This window comes from Cryptomeria japonica, chromosome 2 (assembly GCF_030272615.1).
Source record: "Cryptomeria japonica chromosome 2, Sugi_1.0, whole genome shotgun sequence".
NCBI lineage: Eukaryota > Viridiplantae > Streptophyta > Pinopsida > Cupressales > Cupressaceae > Cryptomeria > Cryptomeria japonica.
The window spans coordinates 315,831,127-315,849,971 of NC_081406.1; the positions used below are offsets into that span (position 1 = coordinate 315,831,127).

Genomic DNA, 18,845 nt, shown 5'->3' on the forward strand with positions numbered 1-18,845 from the left:
ACATTCATATTAAAATAATATTATGTCTATTCTATAATGGTCATCTTAGTTGTCGACTTAGTTGTCCTTTTTTAGTTCGTTTAGTGACTGCTTCTTTTATTAGAAGGCGTAGTTACCTTTTTAGCTTTTTTAAGCTTTTTTAAGCTTTTTTAAGCGTTTGTGTTGAAGCTTCAATTTAACCGTTCATTCTTTTTAAAACACCATCTTGTAATCTCTATTTAAGGAGCCTTCGTCTTTCTTTGTTAATACGTCGATTATTTGATCCAATTATTTTTCAATTCATAAAGAGGCTTGTCACCCTTCATCGTAAACCTATATAAGACAACTCACACTTCTTATTTTATTAATAAATATCTTGGTAATTTTTATGTGCTCGATTATCATAATATGGTATCACAGCTCAGCTACAGCCTTGTAAACTGCAAAAAGCATGAAGACCTAGGGACTGCTACTGATAGAGACAAATTGAGGGCTGGTTGGTGTAGCATAATAAAGAGCCAAAAGGATTCAAACAAAAGCTCATACAAAATTGTGTTGAAATTATTTTTGAAAAACTAAGGTTTTCTGGTAAAAATCATGGATTTTAATTTGAGGTAAATCGCAAGTCATAGGGCAAAATCATGGGTACCACAAAATGGAAACTATGTGCCAAATTTTATAATAAACAAATCCCAAAACTTTTTGGTCAATGAAAAACTGGGACCAATTTTTATTAATATCATAGTTTCCTAAGTTATTAATGCTCAAAAATGTAATATATTGTAATTTTAGTTTCTTATTAGAAACTTTCTATTTTGTATTTCTTTGTAATTCTTTACAATGATCTTCATGATCATTCGTAAATACAACAATCCCTTTTTACCAAATTACTTTCGTAATAAGGTATCAGAGCCTTAGAAAATTCGTTATTCTAAAAGTTTCGATTTTCGGAATTTTTTAAAGATTTTTGAAAAACATTTGTTGGGTTGTTTTTTGCAGGGTCATGAAAAATTTCATTTTTTTATGGTAGTTCATTCTCAGCAGATCTCTTTTCTGGGCGATTTTCTCTAACGCGCCTTCATTTCGCGCGATCATTCTCTGTCTGCACAACCTGCGGGTTTTTTCGTGGAGTTTTTTGCTGTTGCGTCGTGACGGATTTCACATTGTTTTTTACCTATGGCAGCTTTGCATTTCGCGATTGCTAGGGTTTATTTGGCAACGCGAATCTGTTTTTTTTCCCATCTACAATTTTTTCTGCCATTTTTGGACGGAAATCTGCATTTTCGACTAGGGTTTTTTCCCTTCAGATCAAGTCGATTTTTTTTTCTGATTGCAGATTCTTGGTGGGTTTTTTGAGAGCTCAACTAGGTTGTTTTCAAAATTTTGTGAGTGCATAGTTTTCCGTGCCTCGAATTTCGAGCCAGTGGATTTCAATTCTGATTTCATATTCTTTTTGGGTTTTTCACAAGGATTTTCTGGGTTGTCTTCAGATTTTTCTGGGTCAGTCGAAAATTTTTCTCGAAATCTGTGTCAGTCGTACTTCATCTATTTTTTGAAGTTTGTACCTATATCTGCCTTTGTTTTTTGCATTGGGATTTGTGATTTGTCTTATGTGCTATCGCCTCTTCTCTAATTTTCGTTTTTCGTGCATTGGGAAACGTGCAAGATGGCATCATTAACCAACTTGATGTTGGAAGGCAGTCAGCGAATCAACGGCAACAATTATAACACCTAGAAGCAGCGCATGCTGACAATCTTTGAATATTGCCGCCTAGATGATCTTGTCTTGGGAAAAGAATCTCGTCCTTCTGCAACTGAAACCAATCAAGACAAATTTGATGACCGCAATAGGGAAGTTGTCATGCTTCTCAAGCTTGCTGTCACAGATGACCAGCTTGTTGAAAATAGTAGCTAGCTCGGATACCTGACTATTGCATTTTAATGTTGTCTATGACAATTAAAATCCATTTGTATTATCTCTCATGTAATTCGGACTATTTAGGGTTGGGCCCAAACAAATGTAACGTGAAGGCAAATGATGTAACTTGTAAAAAGGCAATGTAATATAAATAAATAAATATGCAAGTCGACTTGGGGGATTGGCGCCAAAGGTGGATATAAAACAAACTTCAAATAAAGTCATTATCAATCATCATCTTCTACGAATGCAATCTGCTCTCTCTCTCTCTCTCTCTCTCTCTCTCTCTCTCTCTCTCTCTCTCTCTCTTGTGCGAACTTGTTTCATGTCTATTGTGCGAATTTATTAAGACTGATTGTGGGGCGAAGTTCTCAAGATCATCATGTGAAGTTGATGAAGACTCTCCTTGTGCGAATTTGGTCAAGTCTTCCTTATCCATCTGCTGCTGATCTTCCTTAGCCATCTGTTGTTGATAAGGGCTGCAATCTTCATTGTTGTGTAAATAAAGATTGTGATCTGCTAACTCGCTGATTGGACAGCAATCTGAGATAAGTTCATTGCCTTGTAATTGCCTACATTTGAGATAATACATATTGAATTTTGTGGTTGGATTTTTCACCTCCAAGAGGGAGGTTTTTCCCAAGGTATTGGTGTGTTTTTGTCTTGTGTTTTCATTGCAGTTACTGCTTATCTACAGTCTGTTATAATCTGATTATTAAAATTAACACAGCTACGTCAGATTCCTTCTGGTCAATCAGCCTCAGAAATTTGGAAGCATCTGAAGGAGTTGCATGAGACATCCGACAAAAGCCGAGCGTTCTTTCTAAAGAACCAATTGTTCTCCATCATGATGGATGAACGCATGTCCTTACAGGAACATCTCACAAAGATAAAGGACATTCGAGATCAGCTCGAAGCTATTGGTCGGAAAATGGAGGAAGAGGATATGGTAGTCATAACCCTGAAAAGTCTACCAAAATCCTACGAGCACTTCATAGAGACTCTCAACATTACGTCTACAAATGTTGATCTGAAATTTCCAAAGTTACGCACCAAACTTTTGCAGTAGGATCGCTGGAAACAACAGTTTGGTAGCGGTGCCACTTCATCCTCCTCTGAGCAAGCATTTGCAGCCAAATCCTTTCACAAGGATAAAGGCAAATTTCAGTCATCTCAGTTCTCTCAGTTGAAGGACTCTAGTCAGTCATAGGAAGGCTCGAAAAAGAAAAAGGTTCAATGCAATTATTGTCACAAATATGGCCATCTGATTAAGGATTATCGCACTCAGATAGCTTCCAAACAACAGAAGCAAGGAGGGTCTCAGCCTAAAGACAATGTCGCTGAGCACACAGAGCAGAAAGAGTCTGCCTTTTATGCCTTCATGGCTAAAAGACCTGCAGATCATGTGAAATCTTTTGCTTGGTATATTGACTCTGATGCTTCTCGGCATTTCACTCACAGGCGTGATTGGTTTACATAATTCACTCCCTATACTGATTCAGTTATTTTTGGAGGAGGTGAGGTGTACACCGTTGTTGGCAAGGGCAACGTTCAGATACAATCTGGTGGGAGGAATCTCATATTCCTCAATGTGTACTACGTTCCTGGCATGGAACTGAACCTTCTCTCTATGAGTCAGATTATGCGCCATTCTCCTCAGCTTGATGTCATCTTCAGTGCACATAAGTGTTCTATTGTTGATCGTGTGACACGCACTACAGTTGTTGTTGGTATTGAGGATCATGGTCTTTATAGACTTGTGGATACAGGTGATTCTCTTGAGCATGCCTTCGCAGCAAAATCCTTCTCTATCTCCCGTCTATGGCATCAGCGATATGGTCACCTCAACATTCATTATCTTGCTCAGCTTGTTCGGGAAGATTTAGTACATGGCTTACCTGAAATTCAAACTCAGAATCAACAAGTTTGTGATGCTTGTCAGCATGGGAAGCAGCACAGGACACCGTTCAAGGATGGTGACTCATGGCGAGCAGCTAAGGTACTGCAGTTGGTCCACGCTAATGTATGTGGTCCAATAAATACTACTTCTGTTACTGGGTGCAGGTATTTCTTACTTTTTGTTGATGATTATAGTCGTAAGATGTGGGTGTACTTTCTTAGACAGAAATCAGATGTGTTTCCTGTATTTCAGAAATTTAAGGCCTTGGTAGAAAAAGAATCTGGTTGTTCTATTATTACTCTTAGGTCTAATAATGGGGGGGAATTTTGTTCTACTACTTTGTCCACTTTCTGTGATACACATGGCATAAAACGTCAGTTAAACACACCATACACCCCTCAGCAAAACGGTGTTGTAGAACGTCGTAACCACACCGTTACAGAAATGGCTAGGTCTATGTTGGAACACAAAAATGTTCCTAAGAAGTATTGGGCAGAAGCAGTGTTTACTACAGTCTATCTCCTTAATAGGTCTCCCACTCATGTTGTTAAAGGGAAGACTCCTGAGGAAGCCTGAACTGGTCGCAAACCCAAGATCAATCATTTGAAAGTTTTTGGCTCTCTTGCATATGTTTGGATTCCAGATGCAAAGCGCTCTAAGTTGGATTCCAAGAGTCAGAAGCTTATGTTTACAGGATACAGTGACAACCATAAGGCCTACCGGTTGATTGATGTAGACACTGATCGTCTCATCTTCAGTCGCGATGTTGTCTTTGATGAAGATCGAGGACCATTTCAGCTTTCCTCCTCTAAGAAGAATTCTGAGGATCCACCTTTGAAGGCTTCTGATTTAGGTGTTCGTCTTCCATTTGGTTCACCTAATGGGAGGGATAATGCAGATTCTATATTTGATGATGCACTACCTGAATTTCCTCCGGATGATGCTAATCTTCCACCAGTTCCAGATCCTCTTCCACCTCCAGTTCCAGTTATTCCTCCTCCATCCGATGTTGGCACATCTACTCTCCGGCCTAAGTGGTGGGCTAAGACCATCAGTGATCTTCATCCTGATGAGCTCATTGAGGGTAGATCTTCCAGAAATAAGGGCAAGCAGCAAAATACAATTAACTTTGCTCTCATGGCCAACATTCATAGTATTTATGAGCCTCATACTTATACCGAAGCAAAAGGGATTCCAGAGTGGGAACAAGAAATGGATGCAGAATACCAAAGCCTTCTGAAGAACAACACCTGGGTTCTCTCTGATCTTCCTCCAAGGAAGAAACGCATTAGCTGCAAATGGGTCTATAAGGTCAAGTATCATGCAGATGGTAACTTAGATAAATACAAGGCCAGATTAGTTGCTTGAGGATTCACATAGCGGGAGGGCATTGATTATGAGGAGACATTTGCTCCTATGCCAAGATGAGTACTATTCGTCTTCTTCTCGCTATTGCAACTCAATTTGGATGGAAAATCCATCAGATGGATGTTAAGAGTGCCTTCCTCAATGGTCAGTTGCAGGAAGAAGTCTACATGACGCAGCCTCCTGGTTTCAAGGTTGTTGACAAAGAACATCAAGTATGTAGACTCGTTAAAGCACTCTATGGGCTTAAACAGGCTCCTCGAGCGTGGTACATTAAGATTGATCAGTACTTGGTTGGTCAAGGTTTTCAGCGTTGCCCTTCTGACAGTAATCTGTGTATCAAACACTCTGGTGATGATATTCTCTTTCTTGTTGTCTATGTGGATGACTTGATCGTTACTAGCAGTTCAGCACATTTGATTGCAGAAATCAAACAAGCTTTGTGCAAGGATTTTGATATGACAGATTTGGGGCTTCTCCATTATTGTTTGGGTGTTGAGGTTTGGCAAACTAATGGTAGCATTTTTATTTCTCAGTCTAAGTATGTCAGGAACTTGCTTGACAGGTTTCGAATGCAGGATTGCAAACCTGCTTCCACAACTATGGAGACTAGCTTGAAGTTGTCAGCCAAGTCTGATTCTCATCCTGTAGATGAAACAAAATTCAAGCAACTAGTGGGTAGTCTCATCTATCTTACTGCTACTAGACCTAATCTCAGTTTTGCAGTGAGCTACATTTCACGCTTCATGACAGCCCCCAAGGCTGATCATTGAGTAGCAGCGAAGCCTGTGCTGCGTTATGTGAAAGGCACCTCTGATTATGGACTTCTTTACACTAGGAGTCATGATCCTAGACTCAGTGGGTTCACGGATTCAGATTGAGCAGGCTCGGTTGATGACAGGAAATCAACCTCTAGATATGTGTTCAGTTAGGGATCCGGTACAGTCACTTGGACTAGTAAGAAGCAGCAGGCAGTGGCTATGTCCTCGACAGAAGCAGAATATCGGGGAGCAGTTAAGGCAACTTGTGAGGCAGTTTGGCTTTGCCGGATGCTAGCGGATATGCAAATATCTCAAGCAGGTCCGACTCCCTTGTTCTCTGACAATCAGGGAGTTCTCAAACTTGCCAAGAATCCAGTTTTCCATGAAAGAACCAAACATGTAGAGCTTCATTGTCATTACATTCGACAATTGGTTGAATACGGATCCATTCAATTGTTGTATGTTCCTACAGCGGAGCAGCAAGCCGATATTCTCACCAAGCCCCTCAGTATAGATAAGTTTGTAAAATTCAGGGGGTCTATTGGTGTAGTTGATAGACTGAGCATTAAGAGAGGGTATTAATATTATAGTTTCCTAAGTTATTAATGCTCAGAAATGTAATATATTGTAATTTTAGTTTCTTATTAAAAACTTTCTATTTTGTATTTCTTTGTAATTCTTTATAATGATCTTCATGATCATTCGTAAATACAACAATTATTTTTTACCAAATTACTTTTGTAATAAAGTCATAGGGCAAAATCATGGGTACCACAAAATGGAAACTATGTGCCAAAATTTATAATAAAAAAATCACATGATTTTTTGGTCCATGAAAAACTGGGACCAATTTTTTTATTACAAATGAAGAATTTTTGCTTGGAAAAATCACACGCAAGATATATGTATATCATGCAAGATTTTTTAATTAAAATTGCTCCAGTTTTCTGATTTGTTTTATGCGACAAATCAACAAAAAAAGGTTATGCAGGTATTAAAAAAAAGGGTCTTTTTTATAAATTTTTATCCAACAAATAGGGCCTTATTTTTATGACAGAAGTCTTCTTTGGGGGGGCATGAATTTGCAAAAGTTTTCAAGTTCCTACTAGGACACATTGGAGCTAGGGCAGAGTGACAAATTTTTATCAACATTTTTAGAAAAAATTCTATCAAAAGTTGGAGTAGAGCCATTTTTTCCTACTCCGAGATTACAAGTTGTAGGAGGGAAGAATAGTATAAATAGCCTCGATATCCAATATCATGTTGAAATGCGACCAAATATTCTCTGGTAAAATTGCAATACATAGAACCAACATATGTTAACTATTTTCAAGTACAGATGCCTCACCAATATTGTATTTAGTATATATTCTTGTCCAGACATTGTGGGTAAGAACCTAGACAAACTTGATGAACATGACAGAGAAACAATCATGTTGATCAAGTTATCTATGACAAATGAAATGCTACCTAAAGTCCAATCAGGGACAACTTCAACTGACATTTGGAAGCATCTACAAGATCTGCGTGAGACTTTAGATAAGGGCAAAGCCTTCTTCCTGGAAAATATGCTATTTCCGAACACAATGGATGTAAAAGCATCCTTGCAAGAGCATTTAGTCAAGATCAAGCACATCAGAGATCAATTGTAAACCATTGGTTGGAAGATGGAAGAGGACACGGTGGCAATCTGTTGATTGTAACTAGGTAGAATGCAGATTCCAATTGCCTTAAGGCAACATTGGAATCCGCCAAGGGCTGGGCCCTTCTCTCCCTTCTCACACGCCACACTAAAGGGGAAACGTGTTCCCTCTAATAGAGCCGACCCTATAACTAAAAGACACACGCCACTCAAAAGGGAAACGTGTTCCCTCTAATAGGGCCGACCCTATAAACAAAAGTAATAAAATAAATAAAAAGAATCAGCACCAAGCCGACCTCAAATAGGTCCTCGTGCCTCATATAAATAAACAACTACTTGACCTCATTCATCATCACATCATTCTACACATCATGCGAATTAGCTCTCAAGTTGAAGCGAAAATAGTCAATTATCTGCTGTGCTTGAATGCGAATTACATCTGCTGCCAAGGTGTAAACTTTAAGTGTGATTATCTCCAGTGAAAGGTGCGAACTGCTGTCAAGGATCAGGCGTCCAAAAGTGCAGACCAAGCCACTGGTTGGTGAAGTCAAAAGTGCAGATCTGAGGTGCAGACCTGATACTGATTAGTCAACTACATCAGCCCTAAGTGTAGCCATATCAGACCTCTTAAAGAGATAAGTGTTGTAATCAGAATATTGTGTATAATTCATAATCAGATCTGAGGATCTCTTCTTGCTGGGTTTTTCCTCCTAGGAGGTTTTCCCAGGGTAATGTAGTCTTGTCTCATTTTGTTTGCTTTTGTCATTTACTAAGTTGAAATCCATAACTAAAATAATCTAATCCTAGTTACTAAATCTATTTTATGAGTTTTTCTGTTAATCTGAAAGTAAAACTAACACAATCATTCTAAAAATTTTACCACATACTTATGAAGATTTTATTGTGACCTTGAATATCACCTCCACGAATGTTGACTTAAAGTTTGAAGAGTTGTGCAATAAACTCTTACAGTAGGACAAGTGAAAGGAACAATTTGGTAGTAGCAGTGAGATACAAGGTGTGCAACAAAAATTTACAACTAAAGTCAAGGGCAAAGGTAAATGGTCATAGAAAAGAAAAAACAAGGCAACCAGTAGGGAGCCTAATATAGTTTACAAACATTGGACCTAATTTAAGCTATTTTGTGACTTTCATTCCCAAATTCATGACAGCACCAAAGATAGAACATTTCACTGCAACAAGGAGGGTGTTAAGATATGTGGAAAAAGCACTAGATCAACGCACAAAGATGCCAACATTACTAGCCATGGTCAATGAGGTCAACCATATCTAATGGTATAACAACAAAATTGTGCTTCACAAGCCATGGCCAATGACATCTGCTACAGATGTACAACTCATATTCTTATATTCAAGTTTTATTTTATAAATATAACAGCCAAGATGTTTGCCAGTAGGTTCATATCTCTAGGAGTTATGAAAAAGAAGACGGTTCACCTCTTCATATTTAGATGTAGCCAACTTTCAAAGTTTTAGCATTTCAAATGATAGTAGTTTTACATCTCTACAGGTTATAAAAAAGATGGTTAAACTCTTCATATTTAGACATAGCCAATTTTCAAAGTTTTAGCATTTTGAGGGTTTCACATTTACATGATAATTCTAGATGTCTATGTGTGACAAATCATGCACGGTACGTTAAGTCACTGTTTAGTTTACAGAATGCTACAGGTTCACTGTTCTACCATGGACTTTGATGACAAAGCATCAGCTAACATGGGATAAGGCTCTGCACCCATAAAAGCTAAAAAATTGGAAACAAGAAAATAATTTTTTGGGTGCACTGTCGAAGAATAGAGCAGAAAGATGTTAAATTGTTTGGATTTGATGTTGATTCATCTCTTTGATGAAGGCATCAATTTGGATGCAACTCAAGATACTATAGTCAGTCCACTCCAAGACTAAACACTTACACAAATTAGTGGAGTGAAAACTGTTCTTTTTCGAGCTGGTAGAACATTTACAATTCATGAGCCAATGCAACAGCTGGAGTTTGTTATCATGGAGTCCAGTGAGAAAATGTGGAAGTCAAAGAAAGTGAATGCAAAAGAAAAAAGTTGTGCAAAGAAAGAACATTGATGTCATCTGCAAAAATATGAAGATTGAAGTGAAGGGATGTAAAAATGCATGGTAAGGAAGAGCCTTCAAGAGCCCAATTATCTTCCTCATTTTGGAAAAGGCAATGAAATCTTAAGAAATGTGACTGGCAATGTGCTGCCAAGAGTTTGGGCTCCTTGGTTGAAATAATTGACTCTTAATGGCAGCTATTTTTTTCTCGAGATATGTGGGCATTGCATTACAGGAGTAGGCCAGTCGGAAGCCACATTTTGACACCCAATTCCCTCACATTGTTTCTGCTAACTAGCTAGTAGCAGGACTGTATCCTACAAAGATATGTAAAAGACTAAAGTCTGTTGTCAAAGGGTTTTTCAGGCCCTCTCTTTAAATGTGTAACTGGCAGTTTAAGTTAGAGACCCTGCTTTAGATCACTGATAATTCAGACTGTGATGGAAGACTTTAATTCTTAATGATAATCATACATTTCACCAAAGATAATGTGGTTTTTTCTCTGATAAACTCTTGCTTTTCAGATTTTTGTTTCTTATAAATTCTATTGGGCATGTTGTCTGTTTTTTATTGACCCTATAAAAACAATCACTTCATACAGTATCAACTTGACTGAAAGTTTGTCTTTCTTTTCTACAATTTGTTAATGTTTGCTAACTCTCTTGCTGGTTTTCAGGGAAAAACATCCTGTTCCAGTTTTAGGCTTGGACCCTATCCAGTTTGTTCTGGGTACAGGCAGAGCCGATTCTGAATTTTTTTTCACATTTTTTTTATTTTTTCTTTTTGGCCTTCATAGGTTGACCAGCTAAACTGAAATCCTATTGTAAATTGTACCTCAAAACAACTTTAACCATGTTATGTATGTAGTTACCTTAACCTAATTCCTGTTTTTAGGCTAAAATATGTATATTTTGATGATTTCCATATGTATCTTTTATAGAGATGTGCCCAAAATGTACCCAAGCCAACAAAAAAATGTCATACCAGCATACCTGAACCCAAACTGGTATTTAGTTTATTAAACATGAAAAGTACATTTCTATTGGTTGTGATCACCAATTATTAAAATTGAAATGAGGTACATACTTTTAAGGAGTCCCATATAGAATAAGACCAGGGCCTTAGGATGTAGCACCCAGACACATCATAATATTCAATCATTTCACCTTGAACAACGACCTGCACTAACAAAAAAATTATTATATTAATGCAAAATAGAGAATATGGAATTGCCTAAGTAACAAAAAAGACAACTATTATATCACAAATATTGAAAGGAATAAAAAGCTTGCTAAAAATCAAGAAGAAATATGAGCTAGCTAAACCTAACAGTTAGAGACCAAACAAAAAAAGATGTTGATCCAGTAAGCATGTTCAAAAAAAACATTAATAATATTAGGTGAAATCATTTTTGCTTGATTCTGAGAACGACCATCTGTGTACAAATTAACAGTAACTTCTGAAAACGGCTAAAATACCTCAGAATACCAATCTCCAAAGTTTTCATCTTTTTTAACCGAAAGCCCCAAACCAGTATCTTTCTTCACTTCCTTCTTTTTTGCTACAAAAGGGGTCAAAGGTGCTGTGTTTATAATCCAACTTTATTCATTCCAACAAATGTGTTTAGTGATAAATCTGATGGAAACAAGAAAAGGTACTACAAAGCTACAGAAAACGATCGTCTAAATTAAGAGAAAATTTGTCCTCACCTATAGGCTTCTGAACAGTGTTATCCTTGGGAGCCTTTTTTGGTTTGCTTTTCTTCTCTACCTTGTTCGAATTTGGACTATCAACTTCATGGTCAATCCGTGCTGCTGAAATCTCCTTAACTACAGAATCAACGGTTTCCTGCACAACAAAGAAGATTCGAAATATTTATCTACATGGAGTAGCTAGGATAAAACAAGCAAAAGAATGGGAGAACTTCCTCCACAGAAAAATGGCAATACATTTGTAATATCAATATTGTTAAGTGCACAACAGAGAAGATTCAAAATATTTATCTAAATGAGTAGCTAAGATAAAACAAGCAAAAGAATGAGAGGACCTTCTCCACAGAAAAATGGCAATACATTAGGAATATCAATATTGTTAAATCTAAAAAGTTCAAACTAGATTTAATATTGTTAAGTCTAGTTAAATTCAAAACACTAAAGCAAGTGAAAAGAAACAAGGTTTGAACTTTAAACACGTTTAAGAAAATGGTATATGAAACTTGGAATTGAATTCGCTATATTTCGCTGATATAACAGCCATTCCTTTCAGCAATAAAAGGATACGAAAGATCTAATTATAATGGACTAGTAATTGTGCCAGGTTTTTGCTTTCAGCATTTCTCAACAGAAGGAAACAAGTTATAAAAAAATACAGAATAAAATAGAGGCCCTACACTGGTAGACATGTTGAGCGTGTAAATACGACTGAGTGCCTGCATTGACATTGAACGGAAGGAGGCGCGTAAGTAGCTCTTAATTCCTAACATCGAAACTATTCATTCCACTTACTCTGCGATGAAAACACGAAATTCCGATAAGCTATGAAGAAAAAATCAAATCCATTCCAAAAAAAAAAAAACCTGAAGTTCGCGTTGCACAAAAGCTTTCAAAAGATACACGCTCGTTAATGCCCTGTGAAACAAATCGTCGTATACAGGTGTTCAGGCGATGACTTTTTTATTTCTTTTAATTGGAGTTTATTTTAAATAATGAAACTGATTTTGAGAGCAGTGTTCTATTGTGCTGGACAATACAAAACCCTAACCTCCATATGTACTCTATGGAAAACATATGTTTATTTTATTGACAATAGTTCTATATTAGAAACTCGGTTGACATTTGAATATATTCTAAAAGAAAACTGTTCACGAGAACACATTTTTCCATAACAGATTAGTTTAATAACAAGGTTGTTTTCCATTTTTTATTTGAAATAATTTTATGAGTATCATATATTAATTGATGTATTTATTTTTGGAGGAATAGAGGTAAATTATGTCAATGGAGAGGAGCAAGGTCTATAGGAGGTCAACACAATCCAAAATAAAAACTAGACTCATCATGTAAAGTAGAAATTGGATTTGATTTTCTATCAACATTTTTTACATATTTTTTTGTAAATATGAGTAAATTAATTAATATTAGATCATTATTATAGTATGATGTTGTAATTAATATTCAATTATTATTATTAAGATATTATTGTGTTTTAATATATTCTTGTTATTATTATATTTGTATATTTCGATTAAACTCTTTACAAAAGCAAAAAGTTTTTAATATCAAATTATTATTATTATATTATTATATTTCTAGTAAACTCTTGAAACAAAGCAGAAAAAAATTATTGAGACTACATTATTATTATTATTATTATATTATCATATCATTGTCTGTCAGGGTTAATCTAGGCTCCAAAGAAAGTAGAATAAATTGCTTCTGAAAAAGGGTGGATCAAGGTGAACTTTGATGGGGCATCCAAGGGAAACTTTGGCCCATTGGGTGTGAGATATGTGGCCAAATATTGCACGAGAATTATTATCGCTTTAGGGGCATCAAGGTTGAGGGAAGGAATGAATAATGTAGCATAGGTTCGAGCGGCATTGTTGGCTATGGTGATGGCTAAAAAATTGAATGTCTCTCGACTTCACCTTGAGGGAGACTCTCAGGTTATTATCAATGCTTTGATCAAAGGGTAATAGGTGACTCGGTGGCTAAACAAATATATTCAAATCGTTGAGGAATATGCTTTCAACGTTCACTGATTTTCGTATTTCTCATATATTGAGAGATGGTAATACGATGGCCAACAAACATTCCAAGGTGGCATTGTCTCTTTGATGAGGATGGGTTACATGGCATATGGGACGACTATTGTGAATTAGACCTAGGGAAGTGAGCTTTACCATATGTTGCCAAAGCCAAATTCAATAATTTTTGGGGAAGGGCATTTATGGTGGCACGTAGGGTGGTAATAATGGGTTGGTGTGGCGAGAGGCTATTTATGAGGCGGATGGCATGAGTCAAGCGCAAAGTATTGTGTCATGTTGGGTGGTTTTAACAGTTCCAAATGGAGGCAACATTTACTCTCATCACATCAAGGTAACAACTTGCCTTTTGGGGGATCATGTCTAAGAAACAGTTGAGAGGTTTGTTTAAATTTGAGAAACTCATTTTCATTGAAATAATGCTTGGGAAAGAATTCTTGCAAATAGAACATCAATATCGAATTAACATTAACATTGTGTCAATGGTGATGACATGGGGGCTTGAGTTGGATAGGAAGGAGGAGGTATTGTGGGTGATGGAGCGATGTGTGGATGAAGACTGTTTGTACGGTATGCCCTCTATTTTGGCGAAAGCTCAATCTAGTGCGGGTTTTTTGTTTGATGGTGACGATGTGAATCAAGATGCAGACTCCCCTTGTCCACTCCAACCATTTATCCAATGGAGCAATTCTACATGTCATGAAGAGCATCCCATGGAAGCCTTGATCAGATGGGATGAATTGATAATGTTCTTGCGTGAGAAGGAGGTAGAGCGGGGTGGAGCAATGGTAAAGAAAGAAGGGAAGGCCAAGGATAAACGGGCTTTTGACTTGTCAAACTATTGGGTCAATGGCCCTTTGTTGCTCAATGTGAAGAAGAAGTAGTTTGGTTTACAATTGCAATTACATATCTATAAATATTTTTATGTATGGGGTTGGTCTATCGTGGTAGTCCCTCTATAGTTGATAGGGTTATGTTGTGCTTGTGCAAATTTTCAATGATTGCACTGTAATGGTGGCGTCACGGTCTTTTTAATAGTAGGGTGGAAGTATTTTGGCAAGGCCACATTTTGATGATAACAATTGGCAACATTTTTGGGGGTTGTAAGGATTTTTATCTTTGATACTTGTAGTTTGGCAAAGAATGTACTCGATTGTTTTATTATTAATAAACTATTACTATTATCGACCAAAAAATATATATATTATCATATCATTGTATTCTTATTTTATATTCGTTCTTATCCTTATCCTTCAAAAAATTAGTTTTTTCACTTTCAATCCCCCATAATTGATAATATTATTTCTAATCTATTACTATACTACTATTTTTTTATATTACATATTTATATATTTAAAACAATGTAGAATTTTTTTTTTGTTTTGATATATATATTTAATAAGAATATCAACATACTATTCTTGTAATAAAAATAATATAAAATCTAAAAATGATAATAAAATGATTTTTTTATATTTCATGCATTTAAGTGTCACAAACATGTCAAATTAAATGCTTCTAGTTTTTTTATTGACGAAATTTTTTGCATCCATATGTGAGTGTAATATGTCTTTGGCATAATTAGTAATATCTATATTTAGGGAAAAAACTACATAGAAGATGTCAATAAATATCATTATTGAAGAGACACAAGCAATTTCTTAATTTTGGCAAATGATTCCTTCACAATTGACCCAATTGTGTATTTTGTATCAATGTTTCCACCATTTTTCTTTAGTGCCATAAATGTAGGCTCTAGGTTAGTGATCGATCCCTCTCTAATAACAGACCAAAAATCTTGGAGTTGAATGCTTGATGGCAACCGATAGAAAGTTTGTTTCAACACGGTGACCCCAAATGAGGACTCAAGCTCTTCATTGATATATTAAGAGAAGCTCGGCATAGGTAATCTCTTAATACACACTATTTAGAAATACTAAAAAAATAACATTGTTGATTTTAAGTCGTTTAAAAGTGAAGTATACAGAGCTTGAATAGATTGTGCATAAATTTTGACCAATAATATGCTACTCTTCACACATCAATAGAGAAAGCCACAATTTACCAGACCAAAACAACTTTAAGTTATCATTAATTAATTTTTTTATAATAGCTCTCAAACTAAAGGAATGGTCGAGGACTACAGAATGATAGGTCCATCTTCATTAGTGTTTTTGTTATGGAAATAAGATAATACCAAAAGCCATTTGCAAATCCTCAATCCATGACAAGTTACATCATTGCATGTTGATCATCTTCTACAACTAGAACAAGTTAAATGCTACATTGGGAGTACACTATATAAATTCCTCTAGTTTAAATGTATTTTTTGTATTGATATTTTCACCATTTTTTTGGGTGCTAGAAATGCAAGCTCTAGGTTAGTGATTGACCCATCTCTAATAGCAGACCAAAAATCTTGGAGTTGAATACTTAATGGAAAGTTTACTTCAACATGATGATCATGGTACGAGGACTCAGGCTCTTCATTAATATATCGAGAGAAGCCCAATATGGGTAATCTCTTAATACACATTCTCTCTAGAAATTCTAAAAAAATTAACACTACTAATTTTAAGCCAAGTTTAAAAGTGAAGCATACAAAATGTGAATAGATTGTGCATGAATTTCCATAGATGTTGAGGAAAAATCAACACTACAGCTCCTAAGGATCACCTGCATGCAAACCTATCACAGAAGAAGAGAAGCAAAAACAAAGCTATGGAGGCCAAAATTCAATGATCCAGAATTCAAGGAGTCATAATGATTGTGCAAGAATAATGAAATACAATTACAAATTACAAAGAGAGAATCCTTATAAAAGGATACTAGGAACCCTAAAGGGACAATTTGTATTCAATAATTATTAAATACCTACAATATTATTAAATGCCTAAGTTTAGCTTAAGTGTAGAGGATAATAGACTAATAATTATTAGTTAATACATAATAACTCTAACACCCCCCCCCCCCCTTAAGATGAACTTAGGGAGTAGCTAAAAAAAAACTAAGGACTAAAAAATGCATGAAAAGAAAATGCATGAAAGCAACAATGGGTCCCAACAACTATGCCTGACAAGGTACCCAAGTACAAAATATCTCTCACAACTAGAGAAAAGGAGAAAACCTCATGGGAAAAACTCCTCTCCTAAAGAGAGAAATACAAGTGAAGGACTGAAGAAGCCTCCAAACAAGAGAATGTCCTAGAAAAAGGGAACAAAGGATGAACATGAAGAACACCACTGAAGCATGAAGCTGCAAACACTGTCGAAGAGTAATTGTCGATCTGAAGAACCTCCACTGAAATAGAAGATGATCAAGTAGAGAACACTATAATCTGCATGAGTGCCCTCAAATAACACTACTCGAATCAGATGGCAAACAAAGGCAAACAACTGAACTCGAAGATACAGATGGCAAAAACACCAAAGTCTGAAGAGCTGATCAATCGAAGATGGAAGGTTGCCTCCAAAAATAGGAATGAAAGAGTGTCCATATGGTAAATGATTTGTCTCACCGAAATGCATAGGTAACCATCCACTGCATCCGCCTAGTACATAGGAACAAATATTGAATACATAGCTCACTCCAACGAACCAAGGAAGCAATAGAACTAACAACCAACAAGAGAACCCCCCCCCCCCATAATGCTGACAAGGGAGAGATGACAGGTACTTTGAAACTGAATGCCAAGAAAAATTGCATGACGATGAACTGGGAACATCGAGAGTGCAGTCGAAAGTACAAACACATATAAAGGCTAGTGTCATGGAAGGAACACTCACTTGACACACATCATGAGGCTAATGTTGTAGAAGGAACACTCACTTGACAAAGGTAGATGGTAAACAAAGACAAACATCAAACCCCTCATGGCACTTTATAATGGAGTGTGAGTACAATAAGGCACAAGATGTGCAAGATCCTAGGCATGCAAAACATAGTGGCACTTTTATCTCAATGCGTTTGCAAAAAGGAAAATGCTTACAAAATGATGTATACAATGCTCAAAGAAGACAAAAGGCTGTAAATATAGAAATAATAGCCAAAGATGAGTCATCCCACACAAAGAAAAGGATCCCAGGAGCTGAAACATCCAAGATATTCACTAGAGTGCATAAATGCAAAACAATGAATAAAATGTACCTACAACAGAATCTAGAAAGAAGACCCATACCAATGGAAAGTGCACAAAACCAACTTTCCAACAATATCTCATGTGTCAAAAATCGAGTCCAGATGCTCAAGATATGCCTCTCGAAGTGCAAAAACGAACTTAAAGACATCAAAACAACAAAAAAAGAAGATCAAACCCGCAAATCTAAAGAGAGCTCAAAAAGAGATTTCCGACGCCTATTCGTTTACCAAAATCCGACTCTGTTTGCCCAAGTTCTGGCAAAAAAATGACCCCCCTATAAAAAAGGATGTAAAAACAGGGTCTGGTGGAGCTCTGGTGGCTAGTGGGCGGCATAACTGGCGGCAATGGCGCTCGGGCAAAGTAGAGATAACAGATCGAGGTGGGGCACCGGTGGTAGTGGTGGTGGCCAATTGGTAGGTTGCAATGGCAAACTGCGCCGGTCGATGACAAAACTGCTAACGGTCAACGACGGTGGTTACTACTGGACGCAGCGGTTAACAGATCGTCGAACTTGCTGATGGTTGCAACGGCTAGTAAACCATCGATTGCAGCAGGCGCTACGGTGGCTACAATCACCGTGGTGGTTAGGGAACCGCATCATCTTGGGTACGCCGTTAAACTGCCTAAAAATATTTTATTTTATTTTCGCCTCAATCCACATGCAGAAGGGAGTTGTACAGCCCTGAGCAAAAACAAATTGCCCCAGAAGTCAAATTTGTCCAAATTAGACAAATTATATATGGAAATAGGGGGTTTTGGATGCTTTGAGCACAACCATGAGGTCCGTTTGAGCCCAAAATGCCCCAAAAAGCTACCCCCAAATCCAATAGAAAACCTCTTAAATCTGAAACCCTCAAAGCTCCAAAAAATTCTTCAAAAAACAAGAACACGCAACAGCATATCTGAGCTCTGATACCATATAGATGTTGATGAAAAATCAACACTACAGCTCCCAAGGATCACCTGCATGCAAACCTGTCACAGAAGAAGAGAAGCAAAAATAAAGCTATGGAGGCCAGAATTCAATGATCCAGAAAAGAGGAGTCATAGTAATTGTGCACAAATAATGCAATACAATTACAAATTACAAAGAGAGAATCCTTATAAAAGGATACTAGAAACCCTAAAGGGATAATGTGTGTTTAATAATTAGAATAATTATTAAATACCTACAATATTATTACATGCCTAAGTTTAGCTTAAGTGTAAAGGATAATAGACTAATAATTAAATAAATAATTATTAACTAATACATGATAACTCTAACAATTTCAACCAATACCGTGTTACT

The 18,845-nt window shown here is 36.6% G+C and overlaps 1 protein-coding gene across 3 annotated transcripts in view; it reads right to left on the bottom strand.

The window, feature by feature from the left end:
- The window catches only part of LOC131070236 (proline--tRNA ligase, cytoplasmic), an 85,049-nt gene extending 72,589 nt beyond the window's left edge, over nucleotides 1–12,460 (bottom strand). Inside the window, exons 1-5 of one of the 3 annotated variants that reach the window (XM_058005742.2) lie at nucleotides 12,229–12,460; nucleotides 12,043–12,081; nucleotides 11,363–11,501; nucleotides 11,132–11,214; nucleotides 10,740–10,832 (exon numbers count right to left, since the gene is read on the bottom strand). In XM_058005742.2, the coding sequence (XP_057861725.1) occupies nucleotides 10,740–10,832; nucleotides 11,132–11,214; nucleotides 11,363–11,501; nucleotides 12,043–12,054 (327 nt within the window). In that variant the 5' untranslated portion in view covers nucleotides 12,055–12,081; nucleotides 12,229–12,460. Of the gene's footprint in view, nucleotides 1–10,739; nucleotides 10,833–11,131; nucleotides 11,215–11,362; nucleotides 11,502–12,042; nucleotides 12,159–12,228 lie in introns of all 3 variants that reach the window. The other 2 variants (XM_058005741.2, XM_058005740.2) reach the window with 2 other exon arrangements.
- Between the last annotated feature and the right edge of the window lie 6,385 nt (nucleotides 12,461–18,845).